Genomic DNA, 23275 nt, shown 5'->3' on the forward strand with positions numbered 1-23275 from the left:
GGGGGTGGATATTCCTGTGTTCTTTTCAGCCAGTCACCCTTTTTTGCTTCTGTACCAGAACTAAGGATTCTCATCTTAAAATCTGAGGACACAGGAGTTGAAATCTGTTCAAGAATGAGAGGTCGCATGCTGTGGGATGTGGGATTCTGAAGAATGACCCTGGGTCAGTGAGGCAGGAGACCTGGATTTTCATCTAGTTGGGACACCTTGTCACCTCATCTCTTTACATACACTTCTTCCCATGAAAAGCAAGGGGGCTGGACACAGAGGTGATCTGTGAGCTGGAAATCGGGCTGAAATGAATCCCTGCCAGTGGCCCACAGAGCCCAGAAGCTCTGGTCTTACCAGTGGAGAGCTCTCTTGCCTTACCCCGTTCCCACTCCATACTACAGTATGAAGGATTTCTGGGAACACTGAGGTAGTCAAATACTGCACAAACACACGAACCTACCAAGAGCGTCACATCTCCACAAGGGGCGCTGAGCAGCGTCCCCTCGCTGTCTCAAGGCTGTGTCTCCCTGAGACATTCTTGGTACAGCTGCTCCCATTCTCATCTCCTAAGAGGATGAATGAAGCTCTCCTCACAAGTTATGCACAATGGAGCCAAGCCAAAGCTTCCCTCTGAAACGCGGAACCTGGCTAAAAGACGCCCCATCAGTTGGCGGTTTTCTCCTTCCACCTCACCCACTGAAAGTCTCAGACACAGAGGAGGGCTGAGCTCTAAAATATTAAGTCAAACTTTTCCATCGCAACTAATGATCATTATGGACTAAGCTTGTACAGTGTGCAAGATACTGTGCCGGGAGTTTCGCGTTCTCTCGTGTGGAACTCACATTACCCTATTTAAAGAGGCACCGAGATCCATCTAGATTATACAATCAACAGATAACAGGGCTCAAACGGACAAGCTCAGATCTGCTGGATTTCAGAACCTCTTTGCGTGACACCAGGCTGCCCCAACTCTGTTAACCACAGGAATTATCAAGACGGTAAAAGTTCAGTCCGAAAGACCGGTAATGCATCAATTAAATCAAGGGGCAGTTTCCTCTGTATTTCTGCAGAAATCAATACAAGTAAACTCTGCTTTAAGTGGTGTGGGTAAACCCTCCCAACAAATGAATACCAAACTGATTCGCAAGACAAATTTTTAGGCATGGTGTGCGCGCACACACACACACACACACACACACTCTCAAACATATTGAATTAAACAAATAACTCCTCAGCACTCACTGTGCAGCAGACATATGACATGTGTCACTTTTTAAAACCTAAACATGCACTCAAGTGCCTCATGTTTTAGTAACACATCCAACTACTGAACAAATACAAAAACAGGGAAAACGGTCAAAAACTCTTTTTCAATCATTTTCAAATCAAATTAAGTTGTTCGCATTATTTCAGATAAAACATATTTTATCCCAGGCTCAGAGGCCATGCTCTGGGGCCAAATGTCTGCCAGAAACTCTTCTTTCTGGGGAGTAAAATTGCTAACAGACAATTCCAGATTCAACTACATCACCAGGGCAGATGAGGCGACTTTAATGTCTACGATCCAAGCACGCTGGAGAGATCCCCTGGGTCAGAAACTTTTACCAACAACAACAACACAAAAAAGAACAAAAAAAGAATTCTTTTCAAGGAAGCTTCCACACCCACCGTCTCTTAAAATACACTGTTTGGAACATAGTGGGTTCTCAAGAAATCGCGTTGGATGAACACGCCAAACTTAGACTAGGAAGCGTGGGCGGAGGGATAGTGTTGTGCATAATTCTGGGGTTTGTTTCAAGTCATTAAAGATCCTCACTCAACATATAAAGTCAATACGAAAATAATACTTCCGTTTGTTTTACAGACTCCGCCAAAGGTTTCCATACGCAGTATCCCATTTGGTTCTCCTAGTGGTCCTGTCCGAGGCTGGTGGCACTCACCCTAGACAGAGAAGGAGCCCGTGGTGCACGCAAGATGGAGAGACTTGCCCAAGGTCACCGGTCAGTGAGGAGTGAGCCAGGATGTAAATGGAGTCGTCAGGACGCCTCGTCTGTTGCACTCTGCATTACATTAAGCTGCCTAAGCAGTGACTTTATGAGACCACGTTCAGATGATCTCACTTCCATAGATTAACGATTTTAGAAGGCGACAAGCCAAAGATGGAGACGTCATAGAACAATTACACGTGAGCGCTTTCAGTGGCACCCGCTCTGAAGGAGAGAACCGCTCTGCCCCTCTCTTTTGGGTGCAGTCGGCCATGACTCAAAGGCTCAAAGCCCCACCCGTGGGGTGTGGGGTGAAGCAGAGGGTCCAGCCGTCCCCTGCAGTGGAGACCCGGAGCCAGAATACGGCCAGGCATGCCTCTCAAATCCCACACAGAATATGTGCTACCGTGGCACTGTTCCAAGGAAAGGGGACAGTCACAGGTGATGTTCCCCTTCTCTGAACTCTGAAGGCCGGCAGACCATCTCTTTGTATCAGCTCTGCATGGCTCACTCAGTTGAGCACCCGACTTTGGCTGAGGTCATGATCGCACGGTTCGTGAGTTCGAGCCCTGCGTTGGGCTCTGTGCTGACAGCTCAGAGCCTGGAGCCTGCTTTGGATTCTGTGTGTGTGTGTCTCTCTCTCTCTCTCTCAAAAATAAACAAACATTTTTAAAAATCTAAAAAAAAAAAACAAGGAAGGAAGGAAGTTCTGACATGTGCTACAACAATGCATGAACCTTGAGGGCATGATGCTAAAGGAAAGATGCCAATCACAAAAAAGGCAAATACTACATGATTCCACTTATATGAGGTCCCTATAGTAGTCAAATTCAGAGATGGAAAATAGAATGGTGGTTGCCCGGGGCTGGGCGGGGGTTGGGGGTGAGGAGACAGGTTGGGTACTGGGCTTCAGTTTTGCAATACGGAAAGGGTTCTGGAGATGGATGGTGGTGATGGCCGCACAGCAGTGTGGAGGGACTTAATGCCAGCACACTGGACACTTAAAAATGGTCAGCGTGGTGGGGCGCCTGAGTGGCTCAGTCGGTTGAGCGTCCAACTTCGGCTCAGGTCATGATCTCACGGTCTGTGGGTTCGAGCCCCACGTCGGGCTCTGTGCTGACAACGCAGAGCCCGGAGCCTGCCTCTGATTCTGTGTCTCCCTCTCTCTCTGCCCCTCCCCCGCTGATGCTCTGTCTCTCTCTCTCTCTCTGTATGTCAAAAATAAATAACATTAAATTTTTTTTTTAATGGTCAACGTGATAAATGTTATGGGTATATTTTTCCCATAATGAAACATAATTTTAAAAAGAAAAGGAGGGGAGAGGTCAAACACGTTCCCTTTAGTCCATATAAACCCAGAGGAACATACAGTTAACTTTTAATTATTTAAATACAGAAATCTAGAGCAGTAAAAGAAAAAACAAAACAAAACTACCCCTGATGACCTATACATGAGAACTTAAAATTCCAAAGTAGGGGAACCTGGGAGGCTCGGTCGGTTAAGCACACGACTCTCCATTTCGGCTCAGGTCGTGGTCTCACGGTTTTGTGGGTTCAAGCCCCCCATCAGGCTCTGTACTGACAGCGCAGAGCCAGCTTGGAATTCTCTCTGTGCCCCTCCCCCATTCATGCTGTCCCGGTCCCTCTCAAAAAATAAACTTAAAAAAAATTTTTTTATTTAAAAAATAAATAAAATTCCGAGATAAAATTAGAAACCTGAGATTTTGAACACTTAGAAAAATCTGCTCTCCAGCAAGAACACAGAGAGTCTGACGCCAATTTTCTTTGTCTCCTTCCTTAGGTTCTCCACCATCTGCCCATCATACTTAGACCCCCTTTCCGAGAGAACTTCACCTTGAAATGCCTGTTTTGCTCGCACAGGAGCAGTACCAGAGGTACACCGAGCACTGGTCGGGTCAGAGGGCACCTGCTGTTCCCCGGCAGACCGCACTGCCGTTAGCCGGTCACCCTGGTGGCTGACATGCCTTTCGACGCAAATGGGCTTGATCTGGATTTCTGATCCGAAGCCCCATCCTGCAAACCACGAGCCTACCCTTGACCCAAGCCAGGCCTCCCAGAACTCTGCTACGGGGGCACAGCAGGACCAGAAGAGGACTCTGGTCCCACCTGGTCCAAGCAGGAGGGCTTGACAGGTCCTTATGCTCGTGTGAGTATCATTACCGGTTAAGGTGGGGAGTCCTCTTTCCCTTAGCAAGACACTTCTTAAAAACCCTTGACAAATGTCTTCCCACCCACCCTCTCGTGCCCTAGACCCCGAGGCAGGCAAGTTGAGCATTTTCGCTCCCATTTTTCAGAGGAGCAACTAGAAGGCAGGGTTTCCCCAAGGTCACACAACTAGTTGGCGGCAGAGCAGGAACTGGAGCCCGCCCGTGTTATTCCTTCCACTACACCTCCCTCCAGAGACAGGGCTGGCCAGCATCGCAAGGAACAGGAAATTGAAATGGCTCCTGGTAAGGCAGGAAGGCTGCCAACCTCCGAGAGAAGTTGACAAATGACCAGAGCCCGCCCTGAGTCGAAATGCCTCCTCAAAGGAGCTTCCGACTAACCCCTTCCCACCTGCGGTGCTGGAGACAGGAGCTGTAAGAGGCCGCAGCCCACCATGCCCATCTGTCCGGGGAGAGGAAGGAAGCTCAGAACCAGCGAGCTGCTGCGGCAGATCGGAGTTGGACAGGCAGTCGCTTCCCAGTAAGAACTTAGCAGCTTTATTCTCACTCCCGCCACATCACCCCCCCCCCCCCCCCCCGCCAAACACACACTCCTTCCTTCATCCCCCCCCCCCCCCCCCCCCCCCCCCCCCCCCCCCCCGCGGAACGGGAAGCGGGGCGAAGCAGAGGTGAGGCCAGCCCTCGGGGAAAGCTGTACCACCTGCAGCAGCCGCCGGGCAAACAGGGCACAAGCCACTAAGAGACGGGAATCTCGCGGGAGCACAATCATGCACTAAAAGTCATGCACCGACTCCAAAACATGGAAACAGACTTCGGTCACTTTACCTGAGTTGTTTTTGCTCTTCTGCCTTGCATGCTGTTGCTATGGCTAATTTGTGGGTTGGTGGCACCTTCGGAAAGACAGTGAGATTTCCTACAGGGGAGTGTGTTGTAATTACTGTACGGAACAGACTCTTCAGCAGCAGCCGGTGGCATCTTATGGTTTGCAAGCTCGGGGATATCAGACACCAGATTCCGACAGTAGCCTGCAAATTTGCTCCTTGGCCCCCCATTTGCCGTCACCCCGGAGTTTTTCTGAGCGTACAAGTCACCCAGGGAATTGGCACGCTGACAGGCGCTGAGCCGCCGCGGACTCGCCCGGGGTTCCATCCCCCGAGCCTCCTCACAGTCTTTCTCTTCAGTGGAAACCAAGATTTCTTCGTTGCTTGTTAAATGTTCTTGGCTCAGATCGGAGAGTGAGAATTCCAGGCTGTCCTCCCGCCAGATGTCTGCAGATTTGGAGCGCTTCTTCTTAAAGCTTGCCGTCTCCATGAAAGCGGGCCCATTGGATGTATAGGGACGCTGCCTCCTGCCCCCGTCAGCCAAGTACGCAGCGTCATCCCCGTACAGCCTGCTCTCCTCCGAGTCTGGCATGCTCTGCACAGAGGCGGCTGTGAGGACGATGCTGCTGTCTACGCTGGGAGCGACAGAAGAGTCGGTGTACGACACGGGTCTCAGGCCCATATCCACTCGGTCCACCCAGATGGGGCTGCCGAAGTCCTCCAGGGCGCCTTCTTGGGAGAAGGGCTCCAGGCCATTTTCAGCCAGAGACTGGGGGATGCTGGGCGTGCTGCTGGACCGCGTGCTCACTTCGGAGTTCCTGTGGATCACCTTCCCCGAGGACGCGTGCCTCGTCCGCCGCGCCTTGTGCGACAGGCGCAGGGAGCGCGACGTGTGCTTGCGGCCCAGGCTGGCATGCTTTTCTCCATAAAACTCATGCTCTACATTTTGACTTTCTGCGTTTCCCATGGTTTTATGGTCTGTAGCACGGGGGGGGGGGGGGGGGGAGAGAGGGGGAGGGGGGAAAAAGGAGGGGATAATTGAGTCACCAATGGGTACGGGCAGTTCAACAGAAAAGAACTCAGGGTGCAGGGCGGGCAGACAGCTTGGCAGGTCACAGCGTACCCACCTCTCTCTACCCACCCGGCAGGTGCTCAGTCTCTTACCCGGTGGCAGGTGAGAACCAGCGTCATCCACTGAGATGGGCCCTCCCGAGATGTGTGAGAGGAGCCTCAGCAAGATGTTCAGACAATGAAACTCGTCTTTGTCCAAAGGGCAGCTGCCTATGGGGAACCTGCCACCGTGCTGCCTCCATGAGGCCACCAGCCCTAAACTCTATACGTAACAAAGTTCTCAAACCCCGAGAGTACAAACCGAAGGGTCGGGCAAATGCATCACTTTCTGCTTGAAACTACCCATATTTCAAACAACAGTTAACAAAACTCACAGGTGCATGTGATAACCTCCCTCCCTCCCAATGCGTCTGCTTGATTCAGACTTCAAAAATCAATCAGAACTGGGAAAACTCAAGATGTAAGTCCGATCAACTCCTCCTAGTTTTTCAAAGTCAAAAAGGAAAATGGGCTTGCTGCTTTTTATTATCATTTTTTTTTTTTTTTTTACCTTAAATTCCACAGCATTCTGAAAACCTTAACTTGCGGTGTTTGGGAAGGGGTGCGGGCAGAAGAAAATAGAAACCCCGCTCTCTGCTTAGCAGCAGACCAATGGGTTTATTTCTGGCAGCAAATCCAAATCGAGAACATTGATCTGGTACAGAGTGCCTGCAAACAGACATTCACATCATGAAACCACTAAATGTGATTCCACCTTTTGGGGCTGCCCAGGTTAATCCAAGTCCTTCCTTAACATTTTTCCAGTCTCTCGCACTGACCTGGTGACCTTATCCACCATAGGAAAGAGACAAATCTTCCAAGCTCAGCGATTGTGACTCCATTGGCCTATTCTCCTTGCTTTGCTCTTTCTCTGTACCATTCAAATTGTAGGCACTCGGGATATACACATAAAAGTGGCCAGAATGGAAAGAAGAAAAATATAGTAGCTGGACATATTCCTGAGTTGATTTTTCCAACCACCTACACAGTCATTCATTCAGAAAATATACACTGAGCACCTACCATGTTCTTGAAGCCAGAGATACAACAGAGAACAAAAGAGACACATTCCCTACTCTCATGAAACTGATACTGTAGCCCCGGGAAGGCACACAATAAAAGTGAAAGGCACCAGGGGGAAATGGAGAATGAATTCCCTTACGACCACGACAAACAGCTTGGAATGCCCTGGACTATAATAATACACGTTCACATTGATCCAGAATCATTCCCTAATCTCACTGTTCTGTCTGAAACACTGCATTGACCACCACAAGCGCATCATCACGGAAACGAAAGTGGCAACAGGAAGAGAAAACCTCCATTTCATGTTCCAGTGAGTTCATAGGTAACTCATACAGGCACCAGATGTTAAGCTATTCCCACACTGGAATATTCCCTACCAGGTCACACATCATATGATTCTCAGAGGGAACTTTCCAAGAAGGAGGATCTCCTTTTTACTGGCAGTAAGTATATTTCAAAGCAGTTAAACTCATGCCTCTCTGACTGGCATCTTTAAGAGGAAAAGAAAAGAAAAAAAAAAAAAAAACAAAAACCTCAACTCACTGGAGGGAAAAGAAACAGATCAACTGTCCAAACACGACCATTTATGGGATCTAGAGTCCAAAGAATATCATGTGCTGCATTTTTAAAGTAAAACAAATAAACATTTCCATAACTAAAGGCCATGACTAATTTCTTAGAGGTTTTTTTTTTTTTTAATAGATGTTAAGATCCCTGGATGTATCTATGTATCTATGGTTTACCAATAAATAATACAGAGCTCAGAACAAGTGTTAGCCATGGTTCCATTTTAAGAATCACAGAGATTTAAGTTTAAAAGCAGGGAAGAATGTGGAAAAAGTGAATGAGAGAAAAGCCAAATTGTCACCTCACGCCTCAGGCCCACCAGGGGGACTCTTCTCTACCATACGTATCAAAAGTGTGCAAATATAAATTGACAGACATATTCCTGACAACAAATTTTTGGTTAGGCTTGTTTCTGCCAAGAGAAGAGTAATCAAGTTAAAAGCCTCAGGAGAGGTTTCCTAAAGGAAATGGCCCCAACCTTCAAGAATTACAGCATCTCCATGCATCATCGTGACGGGTCCTGTTATATTAATAGCATTTTTAGGAGCAAGATTCTTTTCAGCCAGCCAAGGTAGGAAAGAAGCCATTTTTATCTTCAGAACTAGAATTTAGAGATGAATGCCAAATCTCCTAAATCCTACCAAGAGAAATTCTCAGGGGATGACCTACACAGAGTCAGCAGGAAGTCTGAGGCTGCTAAAGAACAATCCGTTTCTAGGGACTGCTGCAATAGCCCTTGGTTGGAAAGCTTTTCCAGAAAGGTCGGTGACAACCACGAGGGCCCATGTGGCCTTGGTGGAGGACTCAGAAATAACAGAAGCATGAAAACTTGAAACTGCTCCTTGCATCTGACAGACACAATCTCCCCTTGCAGGGACAACCCCCCACCCCCTGCCAGAGTCACCCCCCAGAACGTGGTCCAATCCTTTTCATGTACAAATGTAAAATGCCAGCTACTTCCATTATCTGAGTACCTCCCTGTTCTCAGTTTAACCCTATCGTTTATTTTCATTTCAAACAAACAAACAAACAAACAAACAAACAAACAAACACCCAGTTTGTATTTTACATTTGCACCAGCTTTGTTCCTGTGAAGCAGGAAGCAACTTCAGGGCAGAAAAGTGGCTTTCAATTTCTTGGTGGCCTCTATGGAGGCTAGAAGGGTTCGACTCGAGACAAGGAGTCAGTAAACATTCATGCGTTTTAGTAACAAAAGCAAAGGGCACCTCACCAACGTGATCATGACATCATCAGCAGGTAAGAGAAGAAAAATTAAGGTGAGACTGAAATACAAAAGCCAGGATAGAAATTAAAAAGAAGAGCGTCAGGGAAAAAAAAAAGGAATAGTCAATCTCAAACCAGAAACCGTCACCAGTTTTAAACTCATTAAAACTATCACTTCCTTATGTAGAATGTTAGTGGTTCCTAACAGCTTGCACTTTCAGGGGGCAGTGGGAGGGGTATTAAGCAGGAGGTGCTGGGTAAGATTTTATTACAAGAATAAATCTCAGTATTTAAACCTCTCTCACACTTTCTTTTCAAAGGTCTAAGTTCTGGCTACTCTAGCCTGCCCCAGGGCCTTTGCCCATGCTCTTCCTTCTACCCACAACTCTCCTTCTCTCAGGCATCTACCTGGCTCACGCTCCAGTTCATTGTAATTCTGACTCAAATGCTGCCTTCTCAGGGTGACCTTTCCTGGCCTCTCTACCCAAAATGACAACCCCTCCTGCAGACCTCAATCCTCATCCCTCTTCTTTGTTTTTCTCTTCCTCCTTAGAATTTATCACAGTGGTTAACAATGTATTTCACTTATCTTTTTTTATCCTCTATCCTTCCCCACTACAACCTAAGCTTCAGGAAAGCTGAAAGTTTTGCCTTGTTTACTGTTGTATCCTCAGTGCCTAGAACATTGCCTGAAAGGTAAAAGTTGTAACGTGCTCAGTGGAAAAATACTGAATGAATGAATGAATGAATGATAAAATGAACTTTCACCTAGGATGCAACAACTCCTACAACCACAATAAAATGTAGGTGTGAATGTTAACACCACACACACTGGGTAAAAATACCACAGTGTGGACTAGAGAAAACACACATCAGACTTAAACATGCTGGCCTCTCCCACCAGGGTGCCTTGAAGACACTCCAGTCTTCAACATGCCTGTTGCTCTGTGTCCCTTCCACCTGAAGACCTGTGTAGGTCCCTCATCCCAGACCATTCGACCCTGCCCCACCGTGCTCCCCTCATCCCCCAATTACCTGGCCAAAGAATGAAGGCCTGGCACCTGCCTCATGTCACTTAATTCTTGCCCTCAACTCATAGCTGCCTCCTCTTCTAAGAGAGGACCTTGCAGGGGTTTAGGGAAAGGCTCAAGAATCGAGAGGATACCCCTCCCCATTGTGTGGGTGGACAGTGCAGGACAGCTCAGCCTAAGATGATCCAGACACAATGGGGGCATGGGAGACACAGTGGGGCCACAGGCAGGGGGTCATTCCGACAGGGTCAGAAAACCGAGTTTCTCAGGGTCTGAGTTCAAGGGTGCTAAAGGGAACGTGACTCTCCAACACCACAATCTGTCTCTTAATATGATCAATTTAATTTTTCAAGTAATCACTGCAAATTCCTGTAAATCCACCCAATTAAATACACAGTGAAAAGGTATCTTAAGGAACTTTATCAAGAAGTATGGTCATTAGGGTGGATCATACATTCATCAGCTAAGTGGTCCTTTCTTAAGGACTGCTTTTTTCAATTTATTAGCCTGCTTAAACTTATAACTACATGTGTACATTGAAAAAAAAAGGTCAAACTCCTGGCTTTGATAGTTTACTCTAATTATTTAAGAGTCAACCATCAGGGGACACTAGGTGAAGGGTATACTTTCAGTATACGAGTTCCTCTGAACCTGTGATTATTTCCAAATGGAAAAAACAAAGCCTTACCTGAAATATTGTGGTTAAACAAAATTTTTGTTTAAAAGTGAGAGTTCTGCAAAATGAAACTTAAAAAAATTTTTTTAACGTTTATTTATTTTTGAGAGAGACAGAGACAGAATGCGAGTGGGTTAGGGGCAGAGAGAGAGGGAGACACAGAATCCGAAGCAGGCTCCAGGCTCCAGGCTCCGAGCTGTCAGCACAGAGCCCGACGCGGGGCTCGAACTCATGAACTGTGAGATCATGGCCTGAGCCGAAGTCGGACGCTCAACTGACTGAGCCACCCAGGCACCCCTAAAATCTGCTTTTACAGCTGAAAGCCATCAAAAACATTCTAATATAAGTTTCCACAAATTAGGCAATAAGAAATAAGCATGCACTGAGCATCATCTAGCATCTATTATTAGGAAATACAAAGCAAACACAGACCAATGGTCTAAAATGAGGTTGAACTGAGAGGTAGAGTTGAGTGGCAATGCGTTTCTGTCTTAATAAATAAAGTCGTGTGCAAAACTGAGTTGCTATCGTCTGGTGCCAGCCAAGGTTCAGATGCAATATGGCACCAGGACGGACCCTTCCCTCGCTGATAAAAACTAAAAACTTGGGACCAAAGGAGAAAAGCAAGTACCCAAAGACTGCAAAGTGTAAGCAAAAGCAAGCAGACTGGGGAAGGGAGTCAAAACCTGAAGAAGCCGTGCACATGGGAATGAGTTTCCTGGTTTTCTCTCCTAGCCTTGCCCAGAAGGCGTTCACCCAGCATACCCAGACACAGGCGAAGCAAAAATTCTCAGGACATGCCCGGCTGTTCTGGCCAGAGAACCAAGGTAAGTGGTCCCTGAAACCAAAGGAGTGAGGGGGATCTCAGAGAACAGAGAGGCGGAGAAGCAAACCCACTCATGCTGTGTATAAACGCACATGAGTTCCGGGCTCACCCCTCAGAGGCACATGCCTCGGACTGACCCAAAGCAAGACGGCAAAGGCTTTGAGAACTGAATTATGATACAAACCACAGCCCACGTCCCAGACGAGCCAGCGGCACATGTGGGGGACCAGTGAGACCAAAGTGACACTGGAGCCACCACCCACCAAAGGGGAGGCAGAACTTGTAATCTGAACCTTGCTGCCAAAACAGCGAAAAAAGAAAAGACCAACATTTTCCGGGTGATTTTAACAGGACTTAGGGTCTCCCGATATAATACTTAAAATGTCCACGATGTATTCCAAAGAACCAAGAAAAGCTAACCAATTCTCAAGAGAAAAGACAATCCATAGATGTCAATGTTCAAGTGACCCAGATGTTGGCGTAACAAACAAAGACTGTTAAGGCCGCTATTACATGGTTGAAACCGCAGCCCAATGTATTCTGGGACTCCCACGCTAGGAAACGTATGCAAAGCGCACCCAAAGTGATCAAAGGAGTGAGGAAAAATTCATCGAGGTTAAAATGTTTTTCTTCTGAAATCTCCTCTCCAAAAAAACTAAATAAAATAAAGCAGCTACTCCAACTGTGCTCCCTGAGTAAAGGTAAGCACTCTTGAAATAAATGGAATCCTCAATGGCTTCCAGTGTCTACACAAAATCATTATGAACATAATTATTGTATACGAGCAGAGGAACAGAACACAAAAAAGAAAGGTAAAACGTGTTATGATCCAAGAGAGAACATGCAAGCTGTGTCTTTAATCACACTGATGTTACGTTTTCCCCCGGAACTGCATGAGAAAACATTCCAGTTAATAGAAAATCACCCCACGGCCAAGGTCTCTGGTCAGAGAGGAACAAAGAAAAATATTCCTGTAACTTTATATTGTACAGAGGAAAAAGGGGGAGAGGGGCGCCTGGTGGCTCAGTTGGTTAAGCATCCAACTTCAGCTCAGGTCATGATCTCATGGTCTGTGAGTTCGAGCCCCGCATCGGGCTCTGTGCTGACGGCTCAGAACCTGGAGCCTGCTTTGAATTCTGTGCCTCCCTCTCTCTCTGCCCATCCCCTACTCTCACTGTCTGTCTGTCTGTCTGTCTGTCTCTCTCTCTCTAAAAAAGAAATAAACATTAAAAAATTAAAAAAAAAAAAAAGAAAAAGGGGAAGAGAAAGAAGAAGATACAATGGAAACCAGAAATAACCTCATCACCTTGAGGACTAAGGAGCCTGGAATAATATTTTTATGGTACGGCATACCAGAGTCCCTAGATAAGTCAAGCGATTCAAGCAGTACCTCAAACACACAGCAGAATGGCCCAGCCCTTTCCCTGAAGAATGGGAAGGCTCCGAGTGGTCAAAGCCCAGTCTTGTGCGTCAGCCTGCCAAGGTTTGTCCTGTTCAGAAGTAGACAATCAAAAAAGAGAATTCTACTGCTGTTGCGGTGGAACATCCCTGGAGCAAAACCCTTCTTATTCTCAGGAAGCAAAACTTACATTTGTGAAGCGCATCCAAGAAACTGGCTTTGAGCAGGTTAAAATTTTCTTTAAGAATATTAATAGTATTTCACTTTCTTAGGGCGCCTGGGCGGCTCAACTCTTGATTTCAGCTCAGGTCACGATCTCACGGTTCATGAGTTCGAGCCCCCAAGTCGGGCTCCACACTGAGGGTGCAGAGTCTGCTTGGAATTCTCTCTCTCTCCCTCTCTCTATCTGCCCCTCCCCTGCACACACCTGCATGCACATACTTCTCAAAATAAATAAACTTAAAAAAATAATAATAATAATAATATTTTACTTTCTCACACACACGTGAGCACACACACTGGCAACTATTCTGGATAGAGCGATTAGGGGAAATTTTAATTTCCAAAAGTTATATTTTTTGGATTTTCTAAAGTTTCTACACTAACCCTGGAATTCATTTTAAGGAAAGAAAAATAAGTAAAACATGTTAACATGTTGTAAGTCCCTGGGTTTTTTGGATAATTGAAGAGAGTGAGGATGTGGGCACTACATTGACAGCTACAACAAACGACACCAAACCCAAACTCAAAACAGATGGCTGGGGAAATTACCTAAGGTAAAAAGAACACCATCTAGCTTGGACTTCATCATGCTTTCCCTACATTCCAACAGCACTCGGCTTGACCTGTTCACATGGCGTCTGCGATGTGGTTATTTGTACACTGATGTGCTGCTCTTGCTTTTTATGTATCCCCTTCCCATTTTATTGTAATTCCCCAGTGGCAGGGACCATGCTGTACCCATCCATGTCCTGGTCACCTCTAGATACTCATTAACACAGATCTCTTCACTGGGAGTGGTCGCCGTGCAGCCCAACTCGTAACAAGGGTACTTCAAATATAAAAACTGTTAGAGCTCACGAGTGGGCCCGAGATGACCCAATTTGAATCAGATTCAAGTCAGAAGGCAACTGTGAAAGCCAGGTTTCTCTGTCATTTGGCAAGGACATCGTGAAATCCAAGCATAAGGCATTTAATGATGTATGTAAATTATAATTATTAATAATATAAATTTTTCACTCCCCTGAGGTATTTAAAAACTTATTAAAATAAACATAATGATCACCCTTCTATGACTTGAAAACAGACCTCCACATTTGCAGGAGAAAGGATGAAATGTATTTATTTCAAAGTTAAATTTGAAGCGAAAATCACAAGACAACAGATTGCAAATTTAAAATTAGCTTCTGGTGGGAGGTCTTTGGTTTCAAGCCTGTTTTTTCTCTCCTGGAGGCTGAGTTTGAAGACAGGGGTGGGGGGGGGGGGTTTGGGGGGGGAGAAGCTAAGATTACACGGAGACAAAGTTCTGAAAGTTTCTGCTCAATCTTTACAAACCCATGAAAAATGTTTTTGCCAAGTCACACGCGAGCACCCCCAACATGAGAGACTAAACAGGAAAGTTTTGCAACAAATAAAAGATGATCTTTGATTTAGAAAGATTATTATTTTGACTGTATTTATTTTGCTTTTTAAAGATTATCCAAACCACAAACAAAATATATCATTGTTTTGAATTTAAGATTTTGCAGCTAGGTTTGTCTTTTTCAAACATAATCCAATATAAAGATGCTGAAGCTCAGGGATAAATTTAAAAGACCCCGAGGGCAATTCACAGGGTGAGAAAAGATTTCATAGGTACCAGGCTTTTCCTTTTTTTCTTTTCTTTTTCTTTTTTTTTTTTAAGCTTTAATGCTAATGCTTTTGAATTCTTAGATGGGTGTAACCCTAATCCAAAGAAGTGGTTCCAAATTCTTTTTCCCATGAGCTCCATGCAAGACAGCAATTCCAATTATGCTAAAACATATCTGTCCCTCCCCCCTCCCAACCCCACCTTTGAAGCATTTCCATTAATTCATGCAGACACATATACAGGCTCAAAAATACATATACAAACCTACCTTCCAAGGCAACAGTGGTTCCCAGCCCAACGTGCCCCAAGAGCACTGTGGCATTTAGATACTGAGATTGGAAATGGCCAGGCTAAACAGTGACAGGGGCTGCTGGGGCAAGGTATCAGCACCTGTCCCTCGCGAAGGCCGTCATGGTCTCATCTGAGTCTATAAGGAGGTGCCAAAAACCTGGAGAGGACCAAAAAGAGAAAGGAATGGTCAGCCAGAACACAGAAAGTGGGCCTTTTTTTTATGGCGCCCATTTTTCTCAATTCTCCAACATCCATCTTGTGTGCAATACCCCACCCCAAATCACACAGTGCAACAGTTGGCCGCAGGTACAAAGTGACAGGCATAATCAGATAAATAAATAAGTATGAGTGTGTTTATACTGATGGGAAGAAACAGTCCCACGAGCTACATTATCATTTTCCCCTATTTCTGTGGACGAAAGTATCTGATGACAGAAACAGGTTACTTCGGATGATTTCCAGGGCTCTTCTTCCTCTCCACAAGGTCTCAACGGACAGACACACATACAAGGAAACAAGGGAGTCTCAGCTATTACCAAAGCAGGGCTATATTTATAATGAAGGTTGAAGAAAATGTTAAAAGGCAGGAAAACCAAAGACCTAATTAAATACACAGACCTCGTGGCTTACATCTTTGCAGCTGGCAAACTTCAGAGACCACGCATGAAGAATATGTACAGAAAAGAATTTAGCAAAATATCTAAACTGTTATTTAACACAGAAGAGAAACTGACAAGGATAACTCCATGAACGTGCAGTTTGGATGGTTTTTCGGCAGCTACTGAGTAAGAAAGGAAGAGAGACTGCGGGTTCCCTGGGGTGGCTGCACCTCACCACTGTCCTCCTGGGCACCCATCTGTGGGGCAGCCCGCTGCAGCCACCCATTGCTAATGTTTTCAGCAAGGCGAGAACACGAGGCGCCAAATGCTTAGAGCACAAACTCGGAGAAAACTGCCTATTTTGTGGAAGGCAACCCCACAGGGGCAGCCAATAAATAAATGCACACATCCACAGAGAACAGTAAGTAAAGTTGCGGTTGCTTCCTTATCTTGGAAACCCGGCTATTGAACCTGAAGTTGGTGACTCATGCTTGCAAGAAAGGGAGCACTCAGCCTCGGCAACACCCCATTATTAGCCTACAATACGTGCCCTTTCCATAATACCCCCATCACTGGCTTGTTCTCACTCTTCCCCTAGGCATCCTCCTGAAGCTGTTTGCTGCAAATTTTCCAATTTTCAAAGCAGTTCCCGAATTGCTTAGGAACTGGCAGAAATTAATAAGCAACAGCCCATTTATATTGAAATGGACTCATTACGGTGCCAGCTGCCAATAATTTGCAAGGCTGGATTCTTGCTGGCAAACGGGGCCTGTGGGCGGCTGCCCTTTCCACCTGCACAACAGAAGCTGATAATGCATTTTTTAAACATTTTTTTAAAAAGTACACATTTTATCTACCAGAACAAAAACTTTCTCTATCTATATCCTTGTAATTCCTGAGTAGAAGAAAGATTATGGGGAAGAAGATGAAAGTTACAGAGCATTATTTATAAAACATGCAGGAGGAGTGCCTGGGTGGCTCAATCAGTCGAGCATCTGACTTTAGCTCAGGTCTTGATCTCACAGTTGGTGAGTTCGAGCCCCACGTCGGGATCTCTGCTGTTAGTGCAAAGCCCGCTTCGGATCCTCTGTCCCCCCTCTCTCTCTGCCCTTCTCCCAACGTGCTCACTCTCTCTCTCTTTCAAAAATAAATATTTTAAAAAATAAAATAAATAAAACATGGAGGAAAACAAAATTGAGTTGTATCTGGTATCATTTTTGCCTGATCTTGGTGGGAAAAAAAATTCTTACCTGAGACCCAGGGTGCAGAATTGACCTATGACGTGGACTAACGAAGAGCCTCACGTTTGTTCTTTTGCAATCAGCAGATATGCTACGGCTGCAATGTGCCAAAAGGCACCCACTTTGCCTACTGTGGGTTAGCTCCACCGCAGCCTTGAGACTGTGCGCCATGGCACCTTGAGACCTATTAGTCCTCTGAGTTTTCTTCAACAACCGCAAAGAATTCAGTTTCAATGGAAGGCAGCAATGCACCAAGCTCAGCGCTGGGGGGTTGTGAGCCTGAGTCCTTGCCGCATGCATCAGGTCAAATCTCGGCTTCACCATTTACTTGCAGGGTGGTTTGGAGTAAACTGTAAATATCACCCCTCTACAAACAGAATGGCTCCCAGACCACTGGGTTATTACGAGCACTGAGTAAGATCACCTATGTGACATGATTAGCTTAGTGCCTACCCCTTGGTCAGTTTGCAGTAAACGTTAGCTATTATTCCACCGTTATTTAACATTTGTAAGCTGTAAAAATACTAGCTATAGAAGGCCACCGTCACAGGGACTTCCTTAAAACATGATGCCTAACTCACTGAAACTGGGCTCACAAGTCACCTTAAATCTGTTGCGAGGCAACAAGGGAATTGATTAATGCCGCCGGAAGATGTGATCTACTCGATCTGTCACAGCGCAGGCACCGCACTGACTCAATCTGGCAGCACCAGCGGCCCGTTGACGTTACGCTGATGGGACGTGAACGCGGAATGTACCACGTTTTTCAGTCTCGTTCTAATTCATCGTCAACTCACGTAGTCAGTTTCTGTGTCAGGTGTCAACCAGTTTCCACAGGGAAGTGCATGTGCTGGAGGTGGGGAAGGAATTACCAGAAGGAATCTCAGGCTTCATCTACCTGCAAAAATAGACAGGGCTGAGGGGTCCCGCTGCTCCCACCTTCCCGTCTGATGGGAGCTAACAATATGACGGGTGTCAGAAATAGTGTGTCCATGACAGTTAATCCATAGCTTTTCCTAAAAAGTCTGCCAGGCCGGAACTCTTCTTTTTCACCTTCAAAAAACACTCATAAGGGGCAACCTGTCGTTTTTAGGTCCTTACAAGTTCCAGACACCAAAGTATATAGAGAAAGGGGTACTGTATTTGCCCTCAAAGTATCCAAGCTCGTGTAGAAGGCTCTATTACTTATGTGACCTTGGGCAAGTATCCATCCTGAAACTCAACAGGGGAAATGTGAGATTATCTCCCTTACTTTCTGACCTACAAAGATTGTTAAAAGACAGAAATTAAAGAATCAACACAAAACATTACAGGAACTATAAAATGCTACATAAGTATGTTCACTCTTTTTTTTTTAATCTTTTAAAAAAATTTTTTTACATGTATTTATTTTTGAGAGACAGAGCACAAGCGGGGGAGGGGCAGAGAGAGAAGGAGACACAGAATCTGAAGCAGGCTCCAGGCTCTGAACTGTCAGTGCAGAGCCCGATGTGGGGCTCGAACTCACAAACCGTGAGATCATGACCCGAGCCAAAGTTGGGACGCTCAACCAACTGAGCCACCCACATGCCCCTAAGTGTGTTCACTCTTCATTATGACTTAGTGCCCAAAACGATTCCATGATTAGTGAATTAATGAGAATCAGGAAGTTTCCCCTCACCCTGAACCTTAAAAATAAGAAGCAGAGGGAGGAGGGTTATAGAGATCTCAGATCAAAATTCTGAACAAGTCAGAATCTTGAATATTTATATGTAGTAAGCACCCAAAAAAATAACTTTTAGTATTCACTTAGGCTAAAAACCAGTACTGGATAGATGGATGGATGGATGAATCTGGGTCATTGAAAAATTTTACATGGTCCAGAAATTAAAGAAAATTCACTGGTCATCCTCTTTACTTATTTTTATACCATTACTTTATTCAACAAAGGACTCAGTAGTGTGTGACTTTCCAAGATACATGATCTAAACCAGAATAGAAGAAATTACTACAAGCCAACTCAAATTGGGAAAACATGGCACTTATAAAATTCGTAATTCCAAATCAATTGCTCAGAAGAAGGATGAATGTTCTTGGTACTAAAATCAGACAGGAATTCCCACTGAGATCCTCTGAGGCCACTGTGATACGATAAGCAATGCCGTGGACCACATCCTTCCACATGGGCTCAGGGACACATTTCATACGGACGTTTCTTCTTGATAGCCGATTAAAAAAGAAAATCACAACTCAGTGACGGAAGTTCTGAAGAAGCAGGACACTGCTGAAGAGCAGAGAGGCTGCATCCTTCCAGGAAATTTTCCTTAATCACTGTTTGCTCTCCACAGAGTGCTGAGGGGTGGTGAGCTTAAGGTAGGGTTCTCTGGCTCATGCCCAACTATCGCTGTGTCAAGCTACGACAACCATCCCCATGTGGCATGAGGGGAGGGTTCCACGAGGGGGGCGTCTGTTTGCCTTGTGTGAAAACGGACACTCCAGGCCCACCTTCCCCTCCCAGGAGAACCATGTGACCCCTAAGGGCAGAACCAGGATTCTTATCACAGAGGAACGAGCCATGACGGGGGCTCCAAACTCCTAGCGCATGAATGACATACGTGGCTTCAGCCTGGCCACGTTTTCGAGACAGGTGAAAACAGGCACCCAAATCAGCCGAACAAAATCCCTGGCAGCTCCCATATCCAAACACTGCACTAGTTTCGAGCAATGCTATTTCCTAGTAGATCCAACTGTATCCCGAGGTAACTGAGGAAACATGTTCATAGAATCAGTATTTTTAAGCCAGCTATAAGTCAAGGAATCTCCGCTAAAATAATAACTTTAATTTTAGAACGGTGAATCTTTGGCAATACTTAACCAACAGGTTCAGCTGGGACAGACATTACCATATTTCATAGGAGTAAAGTCAGTGTGTTTCAAAGTGAAGTAACATGTTCTACCCCAACTAAGCGCGATCTACCATTTATGGAATGCTTAGTATCTGTCTGGCAGTGAGTCAGTGGCTTTAGGCCAAAATACTCTTCTAAGTTTCCCTCAGTTCTTGGTGTTTATTGTCTTGCAGCTATAGTTGGACACTGGTAACTGCCCATGCATACAACTCCAACATTGCATCACGCACTACGAAGCTCCCTCCCAGCTTCGTCCAAGGGTGTTTGGAAATCCTCAGTCCCAAGGGGCTGTGTTACACAGCTGGCCATCAAATCTCCCCAGATATCCCACGGCCCGGCCCAAGAAGGGCTCAAATGGCACCCAGCTTACTGAAATGGACTTAACAGCTTTTTCAGGACAGACCATGAGAACCACGTAATTTCTCAAAAATCTAAGTAGCATCATTCCCACTAGGAAGCCATGAAGCTCCCGAACACTTGAGAATTCCACCTAACATTCCCGGAGTAGTGACCATGTGATATCAGAGCCTGCTCAGCTCAATTTCAAGTTTGAGTCACGTCAGAAAAGCACGTCCATGTCATTGCAAGAGGGAATAGAACATTTGATCTCCAAAGAAAATGGATGTGGACCACAGTTAACTGCTAATGCTGACATCTGTCCTTCAGCATTACACCACGCTGTGGCTTAACTTCACAGGGTGTTCCCAGTACCCGGGAGAGGACAGGACTCTGTCGAAAGTGCTTCCATACCTCCCGTGAGACCTAACAGACTGTACTATCTTAAACTGCACACGAGAATAATCCTCTCCAGAACACATCAATGCGTTAGATAGGAGAGATTTCAAATGACGTCTTTTCCAAAATCAAGTCACCCAGGTCTCTTTCCTTGAGCAGACCTGCCTCCCTTTCCCATTCCAGCTGGAGGCCTCCCCAGGCACAGGAAGAAGCCTCGTATCCCAAGCCACTGGGTGACATGGGCATGGTGGGTTACAGCAGTTCCTCTTTCACTGTCAAAGGCTACAGTTCCAGAAGGGGAATTTGGTTCTAGCTCTTTCTGGCTTTCCATGCCACGGTGTGTAGCCTGGAGACAGGGGAGTCTCCACTCTGAAGGACACGGCCTTAGCTGAGAGGAGACTCTCAGGCTAAGAACAGACACCTTCTCCAGGCCCTCCCAAGTGACCCAGCCCTCGAGAAAGGGCAAGCTGCCACTTCCACGCTGGTCTCCCACCCCTACAACCCGGCCTCTCCCTTCACCTGTTCTCTCGCCGAGCAGCCAGGAGGGACGTCTCTCAGCCCAAAATATAACTGAGATGTCATCGGGGTCAGAGCAGGATGTGGTCTTCCTGTCGATTTTATTCCATTTGCCACCACACAGACGCAACAGTCCCCTGACCTGGAGCTGCCTTTCCCACGCAGAATGGGAGGGCCACTCTGTGAGTCAGGGAAGAGCTCCCTGGGGGAGGCCGTGCACCCAAGCAGCCGGTGTGGCAACTGTGCCTGCCAGCAACGAGGATCAGGACCGCCTTCAACAGCATAGAAGAGACAGAAAACACCGCCAGCCTCTCTGGAGAGCTTATTGGGCTGGGGCGCACCAAACTCACACAGTTGGTCTCTCGTGCTTGAGCCTAAAGGGTCCATCAGAAAGAGTCACTCCCCCCCCCAGCTGGTACCCCTTCCTTGGCTCATCTCCTGCTGCTGGTGGTATTTGTCTTGGCAGAAGGCATGTATGAGATGGCAACATTCTCTAAGAGAAAATGGCCAAAGAGATTTTGGTAAACCAGATACTAAGGATGGAAAGGAAGGAAGAGAAGCTAAAAATACGAAGTGAGTGTGAATATTGGATTAACAACATAATTTAGTAACCAAAACTCAATGAGCAAGTATGACAGCTGGCAAATGTAGCTGCCCTACATAAAAAGTGACGGTGTAATGGGTCCTGTGCAATACCATTGGTAAGGGGATAGTAGGAACATCAATCCTGATACGTGTTTAGATGGTAACGTAGAATTTTAATCAACCACTAAGGAAAACATTTTAGTGCAGCAAAGAATCTTCTACTTCGATGTCGAGTAAAATAATTTTTTAACAAATTCTTAAAGGAATTCCTCCCAAGGATTTTCAAAATGGGGGTGATTCTTTTCCTATAAGTCTTCATCTTCTAAAAAGGAAGAAATTAGGGCTCACTCCTAAAATAGAGTAACAAGACAAGGTTCCACAGACCTAGCATCCCAAGTCACTCCCAGGCTACTCAGCCCCAAATGCTCCTTTACGCTCTCATTTTATTTTTTTTTTATTTTTTTATTTTTTTTTTTTTTAACGTTTATTTATTTTTGAGACAGAGAGAGACAGAGCAAGAACGGGGGAGGGTCTGAGAGAGAGGGAGACACAGAATCGGAAACAGGCTCCAGGCTCCGAGCCATCAGCCCAGAGCCTGACGCGGGGCTCGAACTCACGGACCGCGAGATCGTGACCTGGCTGAAGTCGGACGCCCAACCGACTGCGCCACCCAGGCGCCCCTACGCTCTCATTTTAAAGGAAAAACCAAACCAAAACCAAAACCAAACTTTTAAAATGACCTCAATTTTTTATTTGCAATTCACTTCCAACTGTCTTGCAGTTATAAAATTAAGACTATAAGCTCCAGCAGGTAAGACACAGTCCCTTATTCCACTGGTCCTAAGAAACACATTTTTCACTTTGAACATTTCTGAAATTGAATGTCCCTTACAATCTCAATGGTGTAGTGTGGTTTAACTGGCACCATTTTATTTCTTTCTTAGTGGTACATAAAATAGTGGTGTTTCCTACAATTGAGAGCATCTTTTGAAATAGAGCATATAGGGGCACCTGGGTGGCTCAGTTGGTTAAGTGTCTGACTTTGGCTCAGGTCATGATCTCTCAGTTCATGGGTTCAAGCCCCGCATCGGGCTCTGTGCTGACAGCTCAGAGCCTGGAGCCTGCTTCGGATTCCGTGTCTCCCTCTCTCTGTCCCTCCCCCACTCAAGCGCCTGCTCGCTTGCTCTCGCGCTCTCGCGCTCTCTCTCTCTCTCTCTCTCAAAAATAAATAAACATTAAAAAACTTTTTTGGAAATAGAGCATATAAAAATAGTTTTTAAATAGTTATGCTTATGGCTATCTGAAAACTGCTTGTGAATTGTTTGGAGAAGAGCTTATATAATTTTGCTGACTCCTACCAATAGTTAACCAACACTTATTGAGCACCTATTGTATGTCTGGAATGAGGAAACAGACCATTTCCTTATGATGCCCCAACTCTGAGAATACAAACAATGGTCACTTATCCACTTAGTAACAGGGCTGTAAAGGCTCATCTGGCATTAAGAGTGAATAAGAAGAAGAAACAGGTTAATTCTGCTAAGAGAAGCTGTCATTTGAACCTGGTCCTCACAGGCTAATAGGATTTGGCTCAGCTTGTGAGGATGGGAGGACATAAACAGGGACAGGAGGGGATCTGCAAAAAGAGAAGGGCAGAACTTTCCAGGAAAAGAGCAAAGGCCCTAAAGGATGAAAGCATTAGTCCAATGTTGTAGAGAGGCAGATGCACAGA

General features: G+C 45.8%; 1 protein-coding gene across 9 annotated transcripts in view; it reads right to left on the minus strand.

The window, feature by feature from the left end:
* The window catches only part of TIAM1 (TIAM Rac1 associated GEF 1), a 396414-nt gene that overhangs the window by 132665 nt on the left and 240474 nt on the right, over positions 1–23275 (minus strand). For 7 of the 9 annotated variants that reach the window (XM_058731853.1, XM_058731852.1, XM_058731857.1 and 4 more), the window contains 2 exons: positions 14960–15139; positions 4988–5961 (listed from right to left, as the gene is read on the minus strand). In XM_058731853.1, the coding sequence (XP_058587836.1) occupies positions 4988–5950 (963 nt within the window). In that variant the 5' untranslated portion in view covers positions 5951–5961; positions 14960–15139. Of the gene's footprint in view, positions 1–4987; positions 5962–14959; positions 15140–20961; positions 21112–23275 lie in introns of those variants that run through there. The other 2 variants (XM_058731855.1, XM_058731858.1) reach the window with 2 other exon arrangements.

The sequence above is a fragment of the Neofelis nebulosa genome, chromosome 5, assembly GCF_028018385.1.
Source record: "Neofelis nebulosa isolate mNeoNeb1 chromosome 5, mNeoNeb1.pri, whole genome shotgun sequence".
Lineage (NCBI taxonomy): Eukaryota > Metazoa > Chordata > Mammalia > Carnivora > Felidae > Neofelis > Neofelis nebulosa.